The 17305-nt window shown below is 38.4% G+C and overlaps 1 protein-coding gene across 2 annotated transcripts in view; it reads left to right on the top strand.

Annotated features, from left to right (window-relative positions):
- si:ch211-200p22.4 (phosphatidylinositol-binding clathrin assembly protein) overlaps positions 1-17305 on the top strand; it is a 96266-nt gene that overhangs the window by 25550 nt on the left and 53411 nt on the right. For both annotated transcript variants that reach the window (XM_042512373.1, XM_042512372.1), the window contains exon 2: positions 992-1134. In XM_042512373.1, coding sequence (XP_042368307.1) covers positions 992-1134 — 143 coding nt within the window. The remainder of the gene's footprint in view (positions 1-991; positions 1135-17305) is intronic.

Genomic DNA, 17305 nt, shown 5'->3' with positions numbered 1-17305 from the left:
ATCAAAAATCAAAAGTACACATTTAAAAAGGTTTAAATGAATTTAGTAAATCAAAAATAATTAAGATGATTAAAAGGAAAGCAAGTCCTTTTATATACATATATTATATTAAATATGTGTGTGTGTGTTTTTTTTTTTTTTTTTAATGTTTTTTGCATAAAAAAAGAATGACATAATTGTAAAAATAGTTACCAGTTAATTTTCTAATTATTGGACCAACCAACTGGCAATCCCATATTAACGATATTCACTATCATAGACAAAAAAAAAGAAATTGAAAATCTTAATTTTTAAACAATTTTTGTTTAAAAAAAATAAAAAATAAAAAATGTAACAATTGATATCAGTTTTGGCCTGTGACTTTCTGCTATTGACTGATGGGTTTATTGCCATTTTTTCGGCACGCACCACACAAAATCAGATGTTTCAAAAGCAACCTAAATAGATGCTGAGATGCACAACGACGTAGTTGTGAAGGGTTGTAAAAGTAACACAAATACTGCTTATGAATCTGATGCCAAGCGTGGCACATACTACAGAACTGCAGGACTTACTATCATCTTCTCGAGCCCTTCTTGTCTCCAGTTTCTGCAAGTTGTATAACTTCACATTCTGGCGCCCGGAGGTTTAATTTTCCACCAGGTTCGGTCAATGAATGACACCTGAACTTCTGCGAACGTTTCTTGAGAGAAGAGAAAAGAGGGAGGAGGTGCAGCTGAGTGGAAGTCAGCAGAGGAGTAGGAGGTTAGAAAAAGTTCTCCGACTAGCATCCGTCCTTTACACTTTATTCACTTAAGAATTCAGCTGAAGTGCGTGCATTGTGTTTGTCCGTCCTTGCTGTGTCTGTGCGTCTACGTTTTTCTGTCTTTGTGTGAAAAGCAATTTGCAGTTGTTTTCGATCAGGGTTATCAAACCTTTAAAAGCTTTTCTCATTACTGCCGTTGTGTAACTCTTTGTGCGCCTTTTCTTTCCTTTTTTTCTTCCCTTCTAGATCTGATCCACTGCACCAATGAGATGAACGTGAACATTCCCCAGCTGGCGGACACGCTGTTTGAGCGCACGGCCAACTCCAGCTGGGTGGTGGTCTTCAAAGCTCTTATCACCACCCACCACCTCATGATGTACGGCAACGAGGTAGGAGGCTCGCACACAGAAAAACCCTCCAGGGCAGTCAGTGGAAGCCACACCAACAAGTCATATTATTACTCGAGTCTGTCTTGCCCACATATTCATAAATACAAACATACATGCACATTTTGATCATTTATTTATGTGCATATCAACATTAGGATCAACAGTCGGGGAGGCTGACTTGAACACAAATGGCGTGTGCAGCGATAGAGAACATACACATTCATCGGACACATGGAGTGAAAAATAGAAATAGCTTTGCAGTGCAGAGAAATTAATTAGCTCAGTGCGAGCTGGAAGCAAGATGGGGGACAAGGATAGAAGCAAATGAATAATCAAATGAATTAACTTAATAGAAAACATGGTTGAAAGCCGGATGAATAACACAGTCCCTCCATGGATTTACACACTTTCAAACACAATAATTGGGAATTAAAATTCAACCAGTCTCTGTCATATTTGGGAGAACTTTTGTGTTATTAATTACGATATTTTTTGACCAGACTTTGTACTGTTTTAGCATGAAGAGTCAGCAAAATGTCTCCATTTTAACACGACGGTGCAGTGCAGTGTTTGAAAGGGAGAGGGGAGATTAATTCGTAGGAATTTTAGTTTTATTAATTTCTAACAAGATAGAAACAGAGCGCTTTTTGTTCTTCAAAAAAAGCAATTGTAGGTTGCATTTACATTAATCCTCTAGTGTGCAGACTGTTAATAATTCAGAATCCCTTTAAAACGCAACATGAAAACACACTTTGATACTCAGATGGACCGGTGCCATTTGGAGCTCACCATACTGGTATATTGTTGAATGTATATTTTATGAAAACAGCAGTCCGAGTGCGGCGTGTTGTTTTGTTATGACATATTGTCTTTGATCGTAACATAAAACGTATGATGCCTAGAATGTTTCCAGTACTTTGTGTTATATGCACTATACTTACTATAATTTTTATTCTGAATTGCATTTTTTTCAGATTCTTGTGGCTTAACTTAAAGGAATAGTTTAACATTTTTAAGAAATGCGTTTATTTACTTTCTTTCTCGTGTCAGTGCAGTAAATGAAAAACTATTGCCAGCAGCCAATTAGCATAGCACTTAGTGTTACTTTTACACTTATGTTTTTGTTTTTGTTTGATTTCTTTAAGTTAAGAAACAACTTACCGGATAGATAATAACATACAAATGTAATGCATCCCTGGTTTGCAGAAACGTAAAATGCCAACATTTATTCTGGCAATTGGGATGTCGTTTACAAGACAGCAAGTTATGTAGTGTGAAAGTACAGTGACCTAATAACTAAAAAAAAATAAATAATAAATAAATAAGTGATTTATATATATATATATATATATTATATATATATATATATATATATATATATGAATTTTTTGTCTTTTTTTTTTTACAAAATTTTTAACCATGCCTTTAAAAAGGATTGTGTACATTTTTCATAAACATTCCTTTTCCTGTAACTAAAATCTGGTAACTGCCATGTCATAGTTGGTAATTATTCCCATGTGCACATTTTCAGTACATATTATATAGCTTGTGTACTAATACACATATCGAAAGCAGAAACCCTCATAGACAAACACGCACACGCACACGCACACACACACACACACACACACACACACACACACAGCAGTCAAACAGATCTGAGGACAGACACACCCTGCTCCACATTCCTTTAGATTTCCATTTAAATAGGGAAGCATTGCTTCCTTGTTTAGTCAAGATCAGTTGTGTTGACATTACGCAACACTTCCTTCTGTTGGTTCCTTGTTTATTACGTTAATCTAAACTTCCTCTGAAAAGAGGAAGACTTGGATGCGAGATCATTGTGTTTCACGGTATGAAACAGGCCTCTAAACTCACCGACACCCAAACCACAGCCTGGCTGATTTCACTGCTGCTAAAATAGTATTCATAGGTGTTGGGAACATGTCAAAGTACTGTTGGCGGTGGAGGTGCATAACTGAGTTACATAAGCCAAGACCTCACAAACAGTTCAGAGAGACATCAGGTCATCAGATGGCTCCGTGCTAAATGTTTGCTCAAGCTGTGGAAATTCCCGCAACATTTTTTGATGAAGCAAATCATGCTAAGTAGGTCACTGCAGAGCAGCAGGAAGTGGTTTAGAGGTATTCCCAAGCTGTAGGCTGATTTATCTCTCAGTTGTCACCGTCAGATTGAACCTGGTTTTGATGTTGATGTCTCAGCTAGAGTGACTTAACAATGATTGCAACGCAGTGTTCATCCCTAATTTCTGCAGAGTGTAAGAGAGGTTTGAAGAGATCACAACCACTGTGCGTGTAGCTTTATTTTTTGTCATAGTAGATGATGAAAATTCAAAGTCTAGTCGATTATTACTGAGTTAAGAGAAAGATGGATCCTTTTCCATCATTTTATTGCCTCCAGTTCAGTTTGAAGTGGTGATATTAAAGTAATAAACAGCATCTTCTTGTCATTTTGCCTTTTAGAACAGAAGTAATAATTAATGTCTGTTATTAAATTTTATTTTTCAAGCATCCACGCCGGCGACAGCATTGACTGTAGATGTTATGCTTTCGGGCTGTCCAAACATCTGTCCCATTTTTGTGAACTTAATATCTCAAGAACGCCTTCAGTAAACGTCTTAAAATTTGGCACAGGGGTTATCTTGGACTGATAAACTGATTACATTTTAGTGGTCAAAGGTCGCTATGACTTGCATCTGTGTCATTCTTGTGAATGCATTATCTGAAGAACACTTTGAGGGAATTTTCTCAAATTTGGCAAAATATCCACTTGAATGCAAGGATAAAATGACTAGATTCTGGTGTTCAAAAGTCACACGTTTTTTTTTTGCCATAACTCAAGAATTCACAAGCCAATTTATGACAAAATTTCAAACAAAGGTCTTGTAGGATATAATGATGAAGTAATGACATTTTGTTTTCAAAAGTTTAAAGTTCAACTTCACTGTGGCATCAAAAAAAGAATACGGAGAACATGTACAATGCATTAAAACACCAAAAAAATGGCTTCTTCAGAAGTCAATATTTAGTGTGAAACATGGAATTGTACAGCCTCAGCCTTGCTAAGATGAACAAAATTAAGGTGGCTTAAGACTTTTTGCACAGTACAGTCAAGCTGTTTGTATAAAATGTGATTTGTGTTACATAGTAGTCTTGCTTATCAAATTACTAACACAGAGCTGTACTCTGTTAGACTTACTGATAATTCAAGTACAGTAGACATGTCAAATGCAGTGTTTTATTGTCAGTACACTGCTTTTTAATGGTTATTAATTGTGGAAACTACAAATCTTATGTACAGTAATGTAAAAGCCCTTATTCAGACACACCTGCAGAGCATTAGAGCACTACGCTTCTGCTTCAGCCCCACAGAGCGAGGCAGCGGGCTGTAGTAGAGCAAGTGTGTGTACTCATCAGCCTGCATTCATCAGGCCTGTCAGGACAGTGGTGCTGACTGAGGCTCAGCGGGCCAGGTGTCCCTGCTCCCTCATGGCCGTCCCATCCGTTATAGTCAGAGCTGAGAGAAATCTGGCCGTAAAATTAGAAACCACAGACCCACAGAATTGGGGTCAATAGACTGTACATTCCTTTTCAGATCAACACTCTGACTGATTCCAGCTTGGCCGGCACACCGGAGATGGCCTTGCACAATGTCAGCTGAATGCTCCCATAGTAAAGAACGTTTACATCAAATGAAATCACACAGCTTTCCCAAGCTTTTTATGTGAAAATAAATTGCTGTTTGTCACATATGATTTGATCTTATGAGCAACATCAGAGTTTTTGATAATGCAGTGTTGGATTTAAGCTTTCACTTGGCCGACTCAGAAAGCTGAGTTGTGTCGCTTTACATATTAGATGTTCGCCCACTTCTGATATGATGAAGGCTCCACCTTGAAATGTTATTTTCTTGGGTCACCCTGCATTAAAGCAGCTGCTAAGCCTGAAATAATTTCATTTGTCTGGGTTTCAGCGACAGTGTTTGAGTCTTCTCAGGACTTTCCCAGGCTTTTCTACTCCGATAAGAATAAAGCTCAACAGGAATGACTGAATACTTATTGCTAAACAAAGAAATTAAAAGATAGCAATCCTTTTGACACCAACTTTACATCAATACAATGTATTGGGTGTTTGAGAAGGAAGAAGAGTACAATAGAAAAAGAGAAAGAACTGGTAGAGGACTGACCGTCAGCCACTGTATGTAATACATTGACTATACATAAGTATCTCATACAGGCCCACTTAAAAAAATTCGAACTATAACTTTAACTAAATACATTTTAAGTCTACTTAACAATAAGATATAAAGTAAACATAGATTAAGATCAATAGTTGTACTTACTTTACCCTTTCAGGGCAATCTGTTTCCAAGATTATTTTAAGTATGATCAACTTGTCAGATTTGACAGTGTAGTTTAGATTAAACTGCAGCTCACTCTGCAAGTCTGCAGAGGTGAATCAAAAAACTGTAATATCTGAGCATTTTTAAATTTAGTCCTTTCATTGTAAGTTGGTCTGGATGTCAGCAAAATGCATCCGTTTTAAAATGCAACCTGTTTTGTTCTGCTGTTCCTGGTAATGTATTCAGCCCATGCTTTCAAATCCTATGTGGGAATTTACCATTCAGAGCAAATAGCAGGTGAATTAAGTTTTAATATCTCTTCTTTGCCTCAGCTGCCATATTTGTCAACGGGCTTGGGAGATCGTGATTAGGGTAATAGTGCATTTTATCTGTGTGTGTGTGTGTGTGTGTGTGTGTGTATGTGTGTGTGTATTGAGGAGTAGTCGACGGGCTGGTATTGATAGTCATTCATCTCTTCACCTCCAGTTTTTTCCTCCCTGCCAAGAAGCAATCCTGGCTCCATCCCCAGTGACACTCTGAATCTTATGAGCGATCAAGAGTCAGTCAATATCTTTGATCACGATTTCACTTTTGTGCTGGTACAAAGCCACTTTAAAGAGTAAATCTCCAAGAAACACTGCTGCAGGATCTGGAGTCTGCACTGCTTCTTTTTAACTTCTGGGTGATCGTGACTGAACTTTACAGATTAAGAAATACATGAAGTTTAAATATGAAATAATCTCCAAGCAGGGATGTGGTGAGTGAACGTTTACCCCTGAAAAGTAGTGGACAAAGTACACAACTCTGTTGCTGAGTCAAAGTCCTGTTGATATTCCTGGTCAAATATTACTCCAATAAATTGCTGAGTCAAATTACTACTTGAGCACTGGAGTACTTGCTTTAAAAAAATACTTGATTACTTTTTAAAAAAATCTCAAAGCACTGTTGCATATTGTGACAATGTATTCACAGAACTTAAAGGCTGAAAAAAAAAACATCTGAATGCACTGACTTGTTTGTCGAACCAATAGAATAAATAGCTTGTAGTGTTGTGACAAAGCAGCCATCGTGGTCATTTTTATTTATCTTATTTATTTTTGGTCATTTTAAATTTATTTAACTGCATTTGGCTTAGAGTTTGAGGGAGACAGAATAAGTAAGAGGTATAAATAAGAAGTAACTACCGTAACATTTCACAGGCCTCCATACTGCTTTCTTCTTTTGCTCACCCTGTCGTCAGCATCTTTTTGACATCAGAATTGACAATGGAAAAAAAAGAAAGACATATTAGTCTACTGGCAATAAAAAAGGACTCTATCACCTATGTTAAACGAGTTTCCCATATTTAAAAAACTTGCATATGCGCTGATGTTGGTGGAAAAGGTGGAAAAGTCTCAAGTTTTTGTTAATGAAATGAACACTAGCTGAGAGAGCCGTTTTCCAGCCCCAGAACTCCCATCACCTCCTCTCTAGGGAGCTCCATCCTGGACAGGGTGAGCTCAGCCTGTTGTGTCTCTCTCCTTGGAGTTTGGATGCTCCCACCACCCAAGTCAAGGTTATAGGAGGATAGAGAGGAAGTGAGGATATGGTGACTAAAAGAGGATAATTTGTTTGCAAAATTACCAGAAGGGAGGGAAAGATGTAGCAAATGATCGTACGAGAAATGAGTGTTCGAGCAAGAGGGAGAAATGGGGTCATATAGAAGTCAAAGTTATTTTAAAATTGATTTTTGAAAGGCTAAAAGCACTTCTTCAAATGGGTATTCGACACATAATCCACCTGAATCTATTTTCTTTCTCAGCATTTCTTAAACTGATTCTCCAATAGTGATGTAGTTATTTTCAACGTAATGAGAGATTTTGCGGTAATGCTTTTGTTTGGTTTGGTTTCAAATAAGATCTATTCACTGTCCTGCAGCTATGAAACAAAATCCTTTCCCAACAGGCATTAAGGCATGATTATTCCAAAAGTCTCAAGAAACTTTATTAAATTCTACATTAAAGCACATTATTTGGTGAATGCATAAACTCTAACTAACTAAACTAAACTGTTAATATCTAACAAAAATCGAATCATTGCAACATTGTGCATGTTTCTTAGACTCCCTTTACACCTTGCATGGCAACAGGTTCCAGCTGTTCTTTGCCCGTTGCTTCTAAAAGGCTCAGTTGCAATATGAAGTGCATTTGCACAGACATTTGGTCTCATTTTGACTCCATCCATGAGCTTGCTTGCAGTATCCATAAGCTTTCTTGGTAGTAGCTCAGTTTGCTAAGCGGCTGCTACCTCACTGGTTTGGAAAAGTTGCATGTTATATGTTACTCACGCCTATGTGGTTGTTTTATGTGGATTGAAAATGCAGTTACATTAACACTTATGTCCAATTTGGTCACAATGTTTCTCTGACCACCTTTGGAAATGGTCTGGCCGATCAGATCACAGACCGCCCTCAATGGATTTAGGGCACATTTAAACCTGTACTTAAACATGGTGAAGCACTATCAGACTGCAATCTGATCACCTAAATCTCATTTTAATGTCAGATGTAAAGGGAGTTTTATGTACCTAGGGAGGATTAATTTAGTAACTTAAAGAGGTACTCAAAGGTGAGATACTCCGTGGCTAATACTAAATATTTTGTAATGTGCCTAAGGAGAAAAATTTAAACTATCATGGTGAAATGTGAAAAATGCTTCAGTGAATGGAAAACGTTGCCACGCTAACATGCTGGTGTTTAGCAGCTAGATTGTTGACCTTATCCACCATTTTAAGTTCAGTTAAGATCGAAAAAGTGCAACAAGGAGAGCTGATAATCTGTCGACCTCTATAATCAACAGCACATAATTTATATTAGAAGTTGATTCTGTTGTTTTGTCCCAAACCACAGCTGATTTTAGTCGTCCTAATGCTCCATCTTTCAAAAATAATAACAGTTTTGCTTTTTAATTTAGCTATGTTTTTGTGGTGGTAAACAATTATATTCTCCCCTGAAATTTGGTTGTGTTCTATAGAATTCTTTATTCCAAAGAATAAATGCTTTGGCCAGTTGAACACAGCAGAAAATCAAACCCCTGCAACCCTAACCTGTCAGGCTTAAACGTTGCTATTTATTTTTTATGATGAATCACCTTTTTAATAGCCCTCATAGTTTTCCCTCAGTGTACTGTGACTTCTAGGAATGTCACAGCACAAAGAGTTGCCAGACCTCAAGGTACAGTATAACACAGCGCCGTGAAACCCTTTTTGGGAGTTTGTTTTCAAGGACGTCAAGTCCCCAGAAATACTACCCATCATCCTTTATTCTTCAGGACAGGATAGTTGTGAGTGTCAGCGGGGAAAATTACAGTCTGATTGATTGCACCTAAGTGCATCGGGAATCAGGATAGAGAGCCGCGACTCTGTACATCAAAAACCGAACACAGGCATAGGATGGAGTACGTTTGAAAGAGGGAGGGAAAGGTGGTAGGGCGAAGGAAGGAGAAGATGGAGAGAGAGAGTAGACAGAGTGTGAGAGTCATTAAGGACATGAGAGGAGACAGGGACGGTCTGGCGAGGACACTGGCGAAAGTGCTGATGGTAGCAGGACACACCGTTTTGCTTTTTTCTCTGTGTGTGTTTTTGTGTGTGTGTGTGATAGAGAGAGATCAAGAGAGGAGAGAGCAGTAAGGCGTGTGTGTGAGACGCCAACATTTGTGTGTTTTTACGGCAGTGTAGAGTTGCGGTGAGAGTCGCCACCCTCCCAACTCACCTCACCCGCCACCAGTGTCCCAGATAGCGAACGGCCCATTTGTTTCAGTGACGTCAGCGATGCACTCTCATCACTACACTCCCTTTCGCCTCCTCTGGGAAAGCGAGGACACAGACGGAGGCAGAGATTAAAGCAGAGATAGGGTGTGTGAGATATTGCGAAAGACAGACACTTGACGGGGCAAGAGAAGGGAGGAAAGATGTTGAGGAAAAAGACAGAAAATAGAAAATTAAAGACGGAGAGAAAAAAGACGGTGTCGAGATCTGCTGACTCAAGCACTGTGTCAGAGGGAGCCGGGAGAGGGAGGATGTTATTTGTGTGTATGTGTGTTTGAGGTCACCCTGACTCTAATAGGGGTCACTTGTGATAATCTGAAGAGCTTGAATGCACACACAGACACACACAGACACAAAGTCATGACACACGTGCTTCCTATCAGCTGCTGGTGTGGCAAACATAAAGATGATTAGTGCAGAAGCAGATTGCAGTGCATGAACTGTGTGTGTGTGTGTGTGTGTGTGTGTGTGTGTGTGTTTCAGAGAGACCCAAGCATCTAAAATAGTCATACTCAACTTACAGCCTGTGGGGAAATAAAGTGATTCACACTGGGATTTTTTTTTTCACTTCTAGTATACATAAGGTGCCAGGGTGTGTAAACAACATCAAAACAGAGCTTGTTCATAAGAAAAGAAATCCTGAAATCCTAGCAACATCCCAGAGTCCTAGAAATGTCCTAAGATCCTAGAAACATCCTGAAATACTATAAATGCCCTAAAATCTGAGAAATATTCTAAAATCAGAGAAATGTCCTGAAACCCTAGAAATGTCTTAAAATCCTAGAGGCATGTATGGGGCTGCTGCAACTGGCCCCTGGCCTCCTATCATTTTGCTAAAGAGGCCCCCAAAGAAAAGCAAGCTGAGTATGCCTGATCTAAAAAGTAAAAACTCTGGTGTGACCCACGACGAGCTGACACCCTCAACACACACTTCCTTATGCTCCTGCAGGCAGATAAACAAGGTTTTCCAACTCAAGTAAATTGGCTGCATCTGTGTGATCAATAGATGAAAGTGTGTGTCTGTGTGTGTGTGTGTGTGTGTGTGTGTGTGTGTGTGTGTGTGTGTGTGTGTGTGTGTGTGTGTGTGTGTGTGTGCGCGCGTGCGTGCAGAGCGTGTGCTTGTGTGGTCGTCCTACTGGGCTCAGCCAGCCAGAAACTTGCAGAGTAAAACTAGCTCAGTAGAGATTCTCTCAGTGAGGGATCTATTTTATTTAATTTTTTTGTCCTCAATACTGATTCAAGTTATTGATTCTGGAGTATCTGCTGACACATGACTGATTTGATTTGTGCTTGAACTCCTCCCTAGAACAGCGGTGGTCCAATCATAGCTTAGCAACTGTAACGAGGCACGGCAGGCCTGTCAAGCTTTGGATTTCTTCACATGTTAAAGAGGTGTGCATGGCGCTATAGTAAGAGCAACTCAGCTTTTAAGGAGATTTATGTTTTTTGCCTTTACAAAACCAAAAATACAAGAGAAAAAGTCTTAGGAATGGATCTAAGATGCAAAAGTTAGCCTGCCGGGCTTACTACCAACAGTAGTAACTGATAGGTTTGAGTGGTATACCAGGTAATCAAGAAACCCCAACGGTGTGATTTTCAATACCATGAAAAATACAGACACTCACCTTTGAGTTACACTCATAAAGATATGCTGTGTTCAGGATATATTGTATGCAGTGCACATCACATGACACCAGAGGTCAGAAACTTGGTGAGTGTTAGTGTTTTCAGATAACGTTACAGGACTGTAAACAGCCAGCCAACAGAAATAACTGCAACAAAAACTGCATATTTTCACATCTAACCTGGTGAATTAAGGGTTTATTTCGACCAAATTAGATTGGTTGGTGATTGTTGGAACAGTGGATTAAATAGCTAAATTATTAACAAGACTAACTAAGACTGTTTTAGTGAGTTTTATGATTAGTTAACAAGGCAATTAAGTTTTAGTTTGGTGAGGGGGGGGGGACTTGAATTCAGAAGATGTATGGTTGTAATTCTCTATTTAGTAAAGAACATAGGTTTAAGAATATACTTTTCGTGGCATTTTGTAAGTTTATATTGTTTATTTATTAGACTTAAAAAGCTAAGAGAGCTTGTGCAACATAGTAAATGTATGTAGTGCCACATACAAATACCGCCTTATACTGTTATTGTTAATGGGAGACTTTTTATCAACCCAAAATCCTTTTCCTTTGTAATGATTAACCCTGCATCTCTTAGCATGATATGTTTGTAGCCATATATTTTTTGGAATCCTATTACAAGATTGTTATTTTAAAACAAATTTGCTATACACAAAAGAAATCAGCCAGTCAAATCCAACTTGTAGCTAAATTGCAGCTGATAAAATCTACTAAATTCATATGAAAATTAGAAGCCTATTAAAAGCATATAAACAAAGGTAGTAACTAAGGGGGCAAAGCAAATTGTCATTAAAAAATGTTCTTTTTTACATCATATGTGGTAAAATATAATTGAAATGAATAGTGATATAGTGCTGATGTCTGATTGGTGTTTCTGGTGAAGCTCAGTGGTCATGTCCTGTGAAATCCACAATGCTTTCTCAAACTTTGCTGTACATTTGTGTGAAGTGTCTGATAGTGTTTGAGGACAAAATGTAGAGCAGCTCCTAATGTTCTATGAAATGGTGAAAGCCCACTTTCCCCACCCCTGAAAGCATCTGCTCATACATCTGATTTCTTTTTCTGCTGTTATGAGGTAGTCTTGTTTTTACAGCATCTCCTGTGTTAGCTCAGCAGCTGCTCACTTCTCCTTAAAGGGTACCTACCGCCTGTGAGAAGTCGTTTTGCTCCCTCCACCAGTCTCTCTTCAAATGCCAGCTTTAATTAGTTGTGCTGTAATTAGCTCTGCTGCTGCCGCCCCTCAATACAATTGCACTCGAAACATTACAATTAGCGGTTTCACTGCATTTGATCTCCAGTTAAAAATTATCTAGTAATATAGAAGTGACTTAATTCTAGACTATAAACATGACTCCTCCCTAGGTTGTTTATCTTTGTGAATAAATAACAAAAGTTTTCTAAACTATTAGCTTAACTATTCCAGTGTTTACCTGACGTCCAATGACTAATAGCTCTTTATCAGGTGACAGGTCAAACACCTAATCATTATGGCACACCCATATGTACATAAGATGACGCTCATTATGTTGATAAATAAAGATGCAGTGTTCTAGAGTAGCAAAGTTGGAGGATATTTTTTAACATTGTAAATATACCATATTTTTAATGATCTCCCCAGTTTTAGTCAACACAGAATCACCCGAGTCTCCTTGACAGTTTAATATCATAGGTTTAAGATATGTTTTTGTTATTTCAACTTGTTTCTGAAAACATGTAATTTTCCTTCTCAACTTTATTTTGACTCTAAATACTACAATTAACCAAATCACAATGTTTGTTTACTGTAACTTCCAAGTAAAAAAGCCCCTGAGTCACGTACATAAAATCAAACAGCACTGCTGCCTCAAGTGGTCACTATCACTATCAGTTTAAGTGTTCACTGTATTATGAATATTCTCATTGCTTTACATTGCCATCAGACAGCCCTTTTCGGCCGGGAACTTAAACCAGTAAGTCAAAGCCATCGCACTCCATTGACAGAGACACAATGTTTTACTTTGCTGAATATGGGAGTTGCTGATCATCTACTGCCTCATTTGGTTAGTTTTTAAGGTAAAGAGGAGAAAATGTTCTAAATATATATACTTATGAGCCTCAGCTGTTGTTGTGATAGAGATGAAGCCAGCAGAGGCATTAAGAAGAACTGCTTCAAAGTTGGAATAGGGGCCAAAACACTGCACCATAGTTGATGAATTCATCCAAAAGTGAGTGAATTTAAAAATTGTCAAAGGTTTTATCACGTCTCTTCAAAGTGGAATCTTTAGCTTTAGTGATACACACATCAAAGGTTTTCAAGTGGATATTTCTAATTAAAATGCTTTGGAGTTGTGATTAACTTTTAGTTTTTGTACTTAAAGACTTTTGTGTTGAATCTCTGACTTTGTTTTCTAACACAGTGTCTCTCTGATAGACTGTTTGTACATTTGATGGCCAGCCAAACCTTGGAAGTTTTCCTGGTGATACTTATTCAACATTGTCTATCCTGAAAAATAGTTGTAATATTACAGCTCTGCAACTGTTTTACAAATTAGGACCAAAAAAAAATACAACCCTCAAAAACCTCTAGTTGCAAGAGCAGACCAAATTCCCCTGAGATCACGTCTGATTTTGATGCTGGATGATGCACTACTACAAGACTCTTTGCACTTTCTGTCAATAGTACATGTCAGGAGAAAACTCTGTGTGTGTGTGTGTGTGTGTTGTGTGTGTGTGTGTGTGTGTGTGTGTGTGCGTGTGTGTGTGTGCGTGTGCGTGTGCGTGTGTGTGCGTGTGCGTGTATGCATTAGTGTTTCAAATGATGACTCATGTTGCTTGGCTGCATCATTGACCTCACAGACACACACTCATCCACCAACAAGACACAACTGCTCCCATGAGAGCTGGAGCCCACACACTCTCAGCCCTGTCACCTTGTAGGCACACATTCCTACACACACACACACACACACACTCATAAACGTTTAAACATAGACATTTCTTTAATCCCATCATCCTCAGCACCCACCCGCTCCTCTTTGTGACTGTTTCTTTCACACTTAGATTGGATTCAGAGGGTAAATGGCTGATTGCGTAAGAGAGGAGGAGAAATTCTACGTAGGAGAAAGGGAGGATGATGAGGGGAAAGGGAGGAAGAACAAGATGAAGGGAGGAGAATCCCAGGCAGGAAAGCAGTCTGTGTGTGCGTGCACATGTGTCTGTATCTGTCCACACGTCTGTTTCCTTGTGTGCGTTCCTGCACTTGCATAAGAGCTGCTTTCATTCAACAGAGCTCGATCACGACTCATTCTTCGTGTGTGAGTCATCACCTTTCAGCGGAGCTCGGTTTGCAGGCACTTCTATAGGATTTTGTGCATGTGTAAAAGTAAAGTCAAGCACAGCAGCCAATAGATAAATTCTTGTGAAGAGTCCCTGACCCCCCCTTTGGAGATAACCCGTCTGTATTCCCTGTAAACAGTTGTTAGGATATGTTGTGACTTTAAAAAATATATATTTTGAGTTCTTTTAAACCAGAAGCCCCAGGATGCCTCCTCCCTGCTGGCTCTGTGTACACGTTGGCAGGTCCAAAGAGGGCTGAACGGGAACTGTTTCAGCTTCCCAGATATCATGTAATGTGACGTCAGTAAGCTCCACACAGCACACTCGTGTTTACCAACCAGGCTGCTCTGTGATTTTTTTTATTTTTTTTATTTTTGTACCAAAGGGAGGAGAGATGAAAAAGATCTGAAGTCAGCGAGTGCAGCTTTTTCTGGGCAGATTACGTACCTCAGTTTCAGTCTTGAGTTACCATTCACTACTTCCTCTGGGAAGAAAAATAAGAAAATTTAGGATTTTATTTGGACAAAAAAGGGAAACTTTAATCTAATATGTAAAGGGGTCAGTAATGCGTCTGAAGTGATGTCAGATATTAATGAAGGTGTAATGAGAGGGTTTCAAAAACTTCTGAAACTTTCACCCTCTGTCGTGGGGGGGGTGAAATGTCATATAAACCAGCTGGTAAAGAGCCTCAAATTCATCGTTTTGATCCAGTAATTTCTCAAGAGAAAACAGAATTTATATATTTTTCAATATTATGAATCTTTTATCAACTTAAGTTCACTTATATTACAATTTATAACAAATGTCTATAGCTACAGCAGCCAATGACATCTAACTAGATGCTCAACCAGTCAATCAGCCAACAGCCCAGTACCCTCCTGGTTGTACTGAAATTAAATATATCAGTAATACATCAACTAATGTGTAGAAAATACTTATTGTAAATTGTATCATTATGAATCTAATGATAAACACTCAAATTGCCATAAAGTATGTGACCACCTGCATAAAGTATGTTGATGAGCATTCACCAACATGTTAATAGTTTAAACATCATGGACATTAGTTGGCTGCCATGAGTATCAGGATATGTTTTGTGATATTGTATTTATTCTCAAAAACACTATTGATTTTTTAGTAGTTACATGCGAAAATTCATCGCAGTGGTTCGTTTTGTGCAGTTTTTTAAACCCCCACCTGCAAGATTGCAGTGTTGTTATCTCCCCAGCAATGTGACTCTTCCACTCCAACAAGAGAGCATATAGCTAGTGTGTTACAGGGACTGTGGCAAATACAAGTGCAGATCCCATTGTGGAGATTGCATTGAAGTACTTTTTTTTTTTTTTTACCCAGATTCTGTGTATATATAATAATAATAATAATAATAATAATAATAATAATAATACAAATTCTAATAATCATAACAAAAAAGATAAAAATAAGAAATTATTATAGTATAATAGTTGTTGTTGTTACTATTATTATTATTATTACTGTTATTATTATTATTACTATTAAAGGGATGCAGAAAAAAAAAATGACAACAAGATTAGACAATCAAAAGACAGAAAGTGATAAACAAGATATATAAAAGTCACAGTAAAAAGCACAGAGTCCAGTAAGAATAGTAAAAATAAGAGAATTTATATAAAATAATAATTACAAGAATTATATAAATTAAAAGCAAGACTTTAAAAAAGGTTTCTGGCTGCTTGACAGTTCTTCCTTAAATTAACTTTTGCAAAGTCACAATATTCTGTCATGCTTATAGTTTAGCAATACAGTGTATCACATCTGTTGAAGGCATTGAGGCATCATCTCACCTTTGCACATAGACTGCAATCGATTCACCTCACACACAAACAAGCAGTTTCATCTCTCACACGCAGCACTAAGCTGTATAGCACGGCTACTGCGGCACTAATTTCATTCATTGCACAGACCAATTTTTGCGTAGCACAAGCAAAATATATAACTAAACCCTATCTCAGCATTGCTGTGTGATTGAGGAAAAAAGAAGCATAAATATAGTCACAGTGTCACTCACATGTTCGGCATTTTAAACATAATTTTTCTCGTGGGTCTCATTTGGATCTTCATCCAGCCATAATTTGTTGTCAAAATGCTACACCAGTCTCCAGAGCTCTAGCCTTGGCTTCGCCTCACCTTAACATGACTGCACAATTCAAAAAAAGAGAAAAAAAAGCACTTCAGGTCAGTGCTAAGGCCATGGTGTTCGGTTACTAGGGAAACCACCAACTTGTGCACTTTTAAGAGAAAGATGTGGAAGGAGAAGAGGTGGAGAAAGAGAGGGAAAGAGACAGAGGAAGACAGCTGAGATCTGACTGCTGGTAGCTCTATCTATAGCTATGTTGAGGTTGAGAGCGGCAGGGAGTAGCCAGGATCTACATGTATCAATAATACATGAGGTTGTTCTCCGATATGCTAACATGAATTATTTGACGAGCCGACCTGCTTCTCAGTCTCCCCCCTCCCCCTCTATCTATCTCTGTACACTCGCCGCTCTATTCTTACACCTTTTCTCAAAATCTGAGTCTCCTCTCAGAACAGCATCTTTTTCTTGGAACCGTCTTCGCTGAATAATCTGGGCTCAGCGGGTTTCTGAGTCTCCCTCTCTGTCTCTCTCTGTGCCGAGTGTTTCTGCCCCTTTATAGATTTCCTCCTTTTTAACTATATCCATGCGTTTTGTGAGCGTTCTCTGTGCCTCCGCCTTTGTGTTTGAGGCTGAGGGAGAAACGCAGGCTCTCGTCACATGGACTTTTGATGAGGAAGAGAGCAGTCGGCACACAAGATGAGGCAGAGAAAGAGCTTATAAAGTTCATGAGCGCTTTTGCTATCTCTCCCTCTTTTACTCTCTTTATCCATGACCATCTTGTCTAAGTTTCTCTGTCTTAACCCGGGTTCATCACCTTATTGTCAATCTATAAAGCATACTTTGTTTAGACCAAAATAAACTCAAGATAAGTTAATATAAAAATATATTATTCATGACTCATTACTAAAATTGATGTGCAGCAATGTAA

Source organism: Plectropomus leopardus, chromosome 23 (genome assembly GCF_008729295.1).
Source record: "Plectropomus leopardus isolate mb chromosome 23, YSFRI_Pleo_2.0, whole genome shotgun sequence".
NCBI classification, from domain to species: Eukaryota; Metazoa; Chordata; class Actinopteri; order Perciformes; family Serranidae; genus Plectropomus; species Plectropomus leopardus.
Note: the sequence above shows the minus strand (reverse complement) of the source record. Positions and strands in the feature narration are given on the sequence as shown.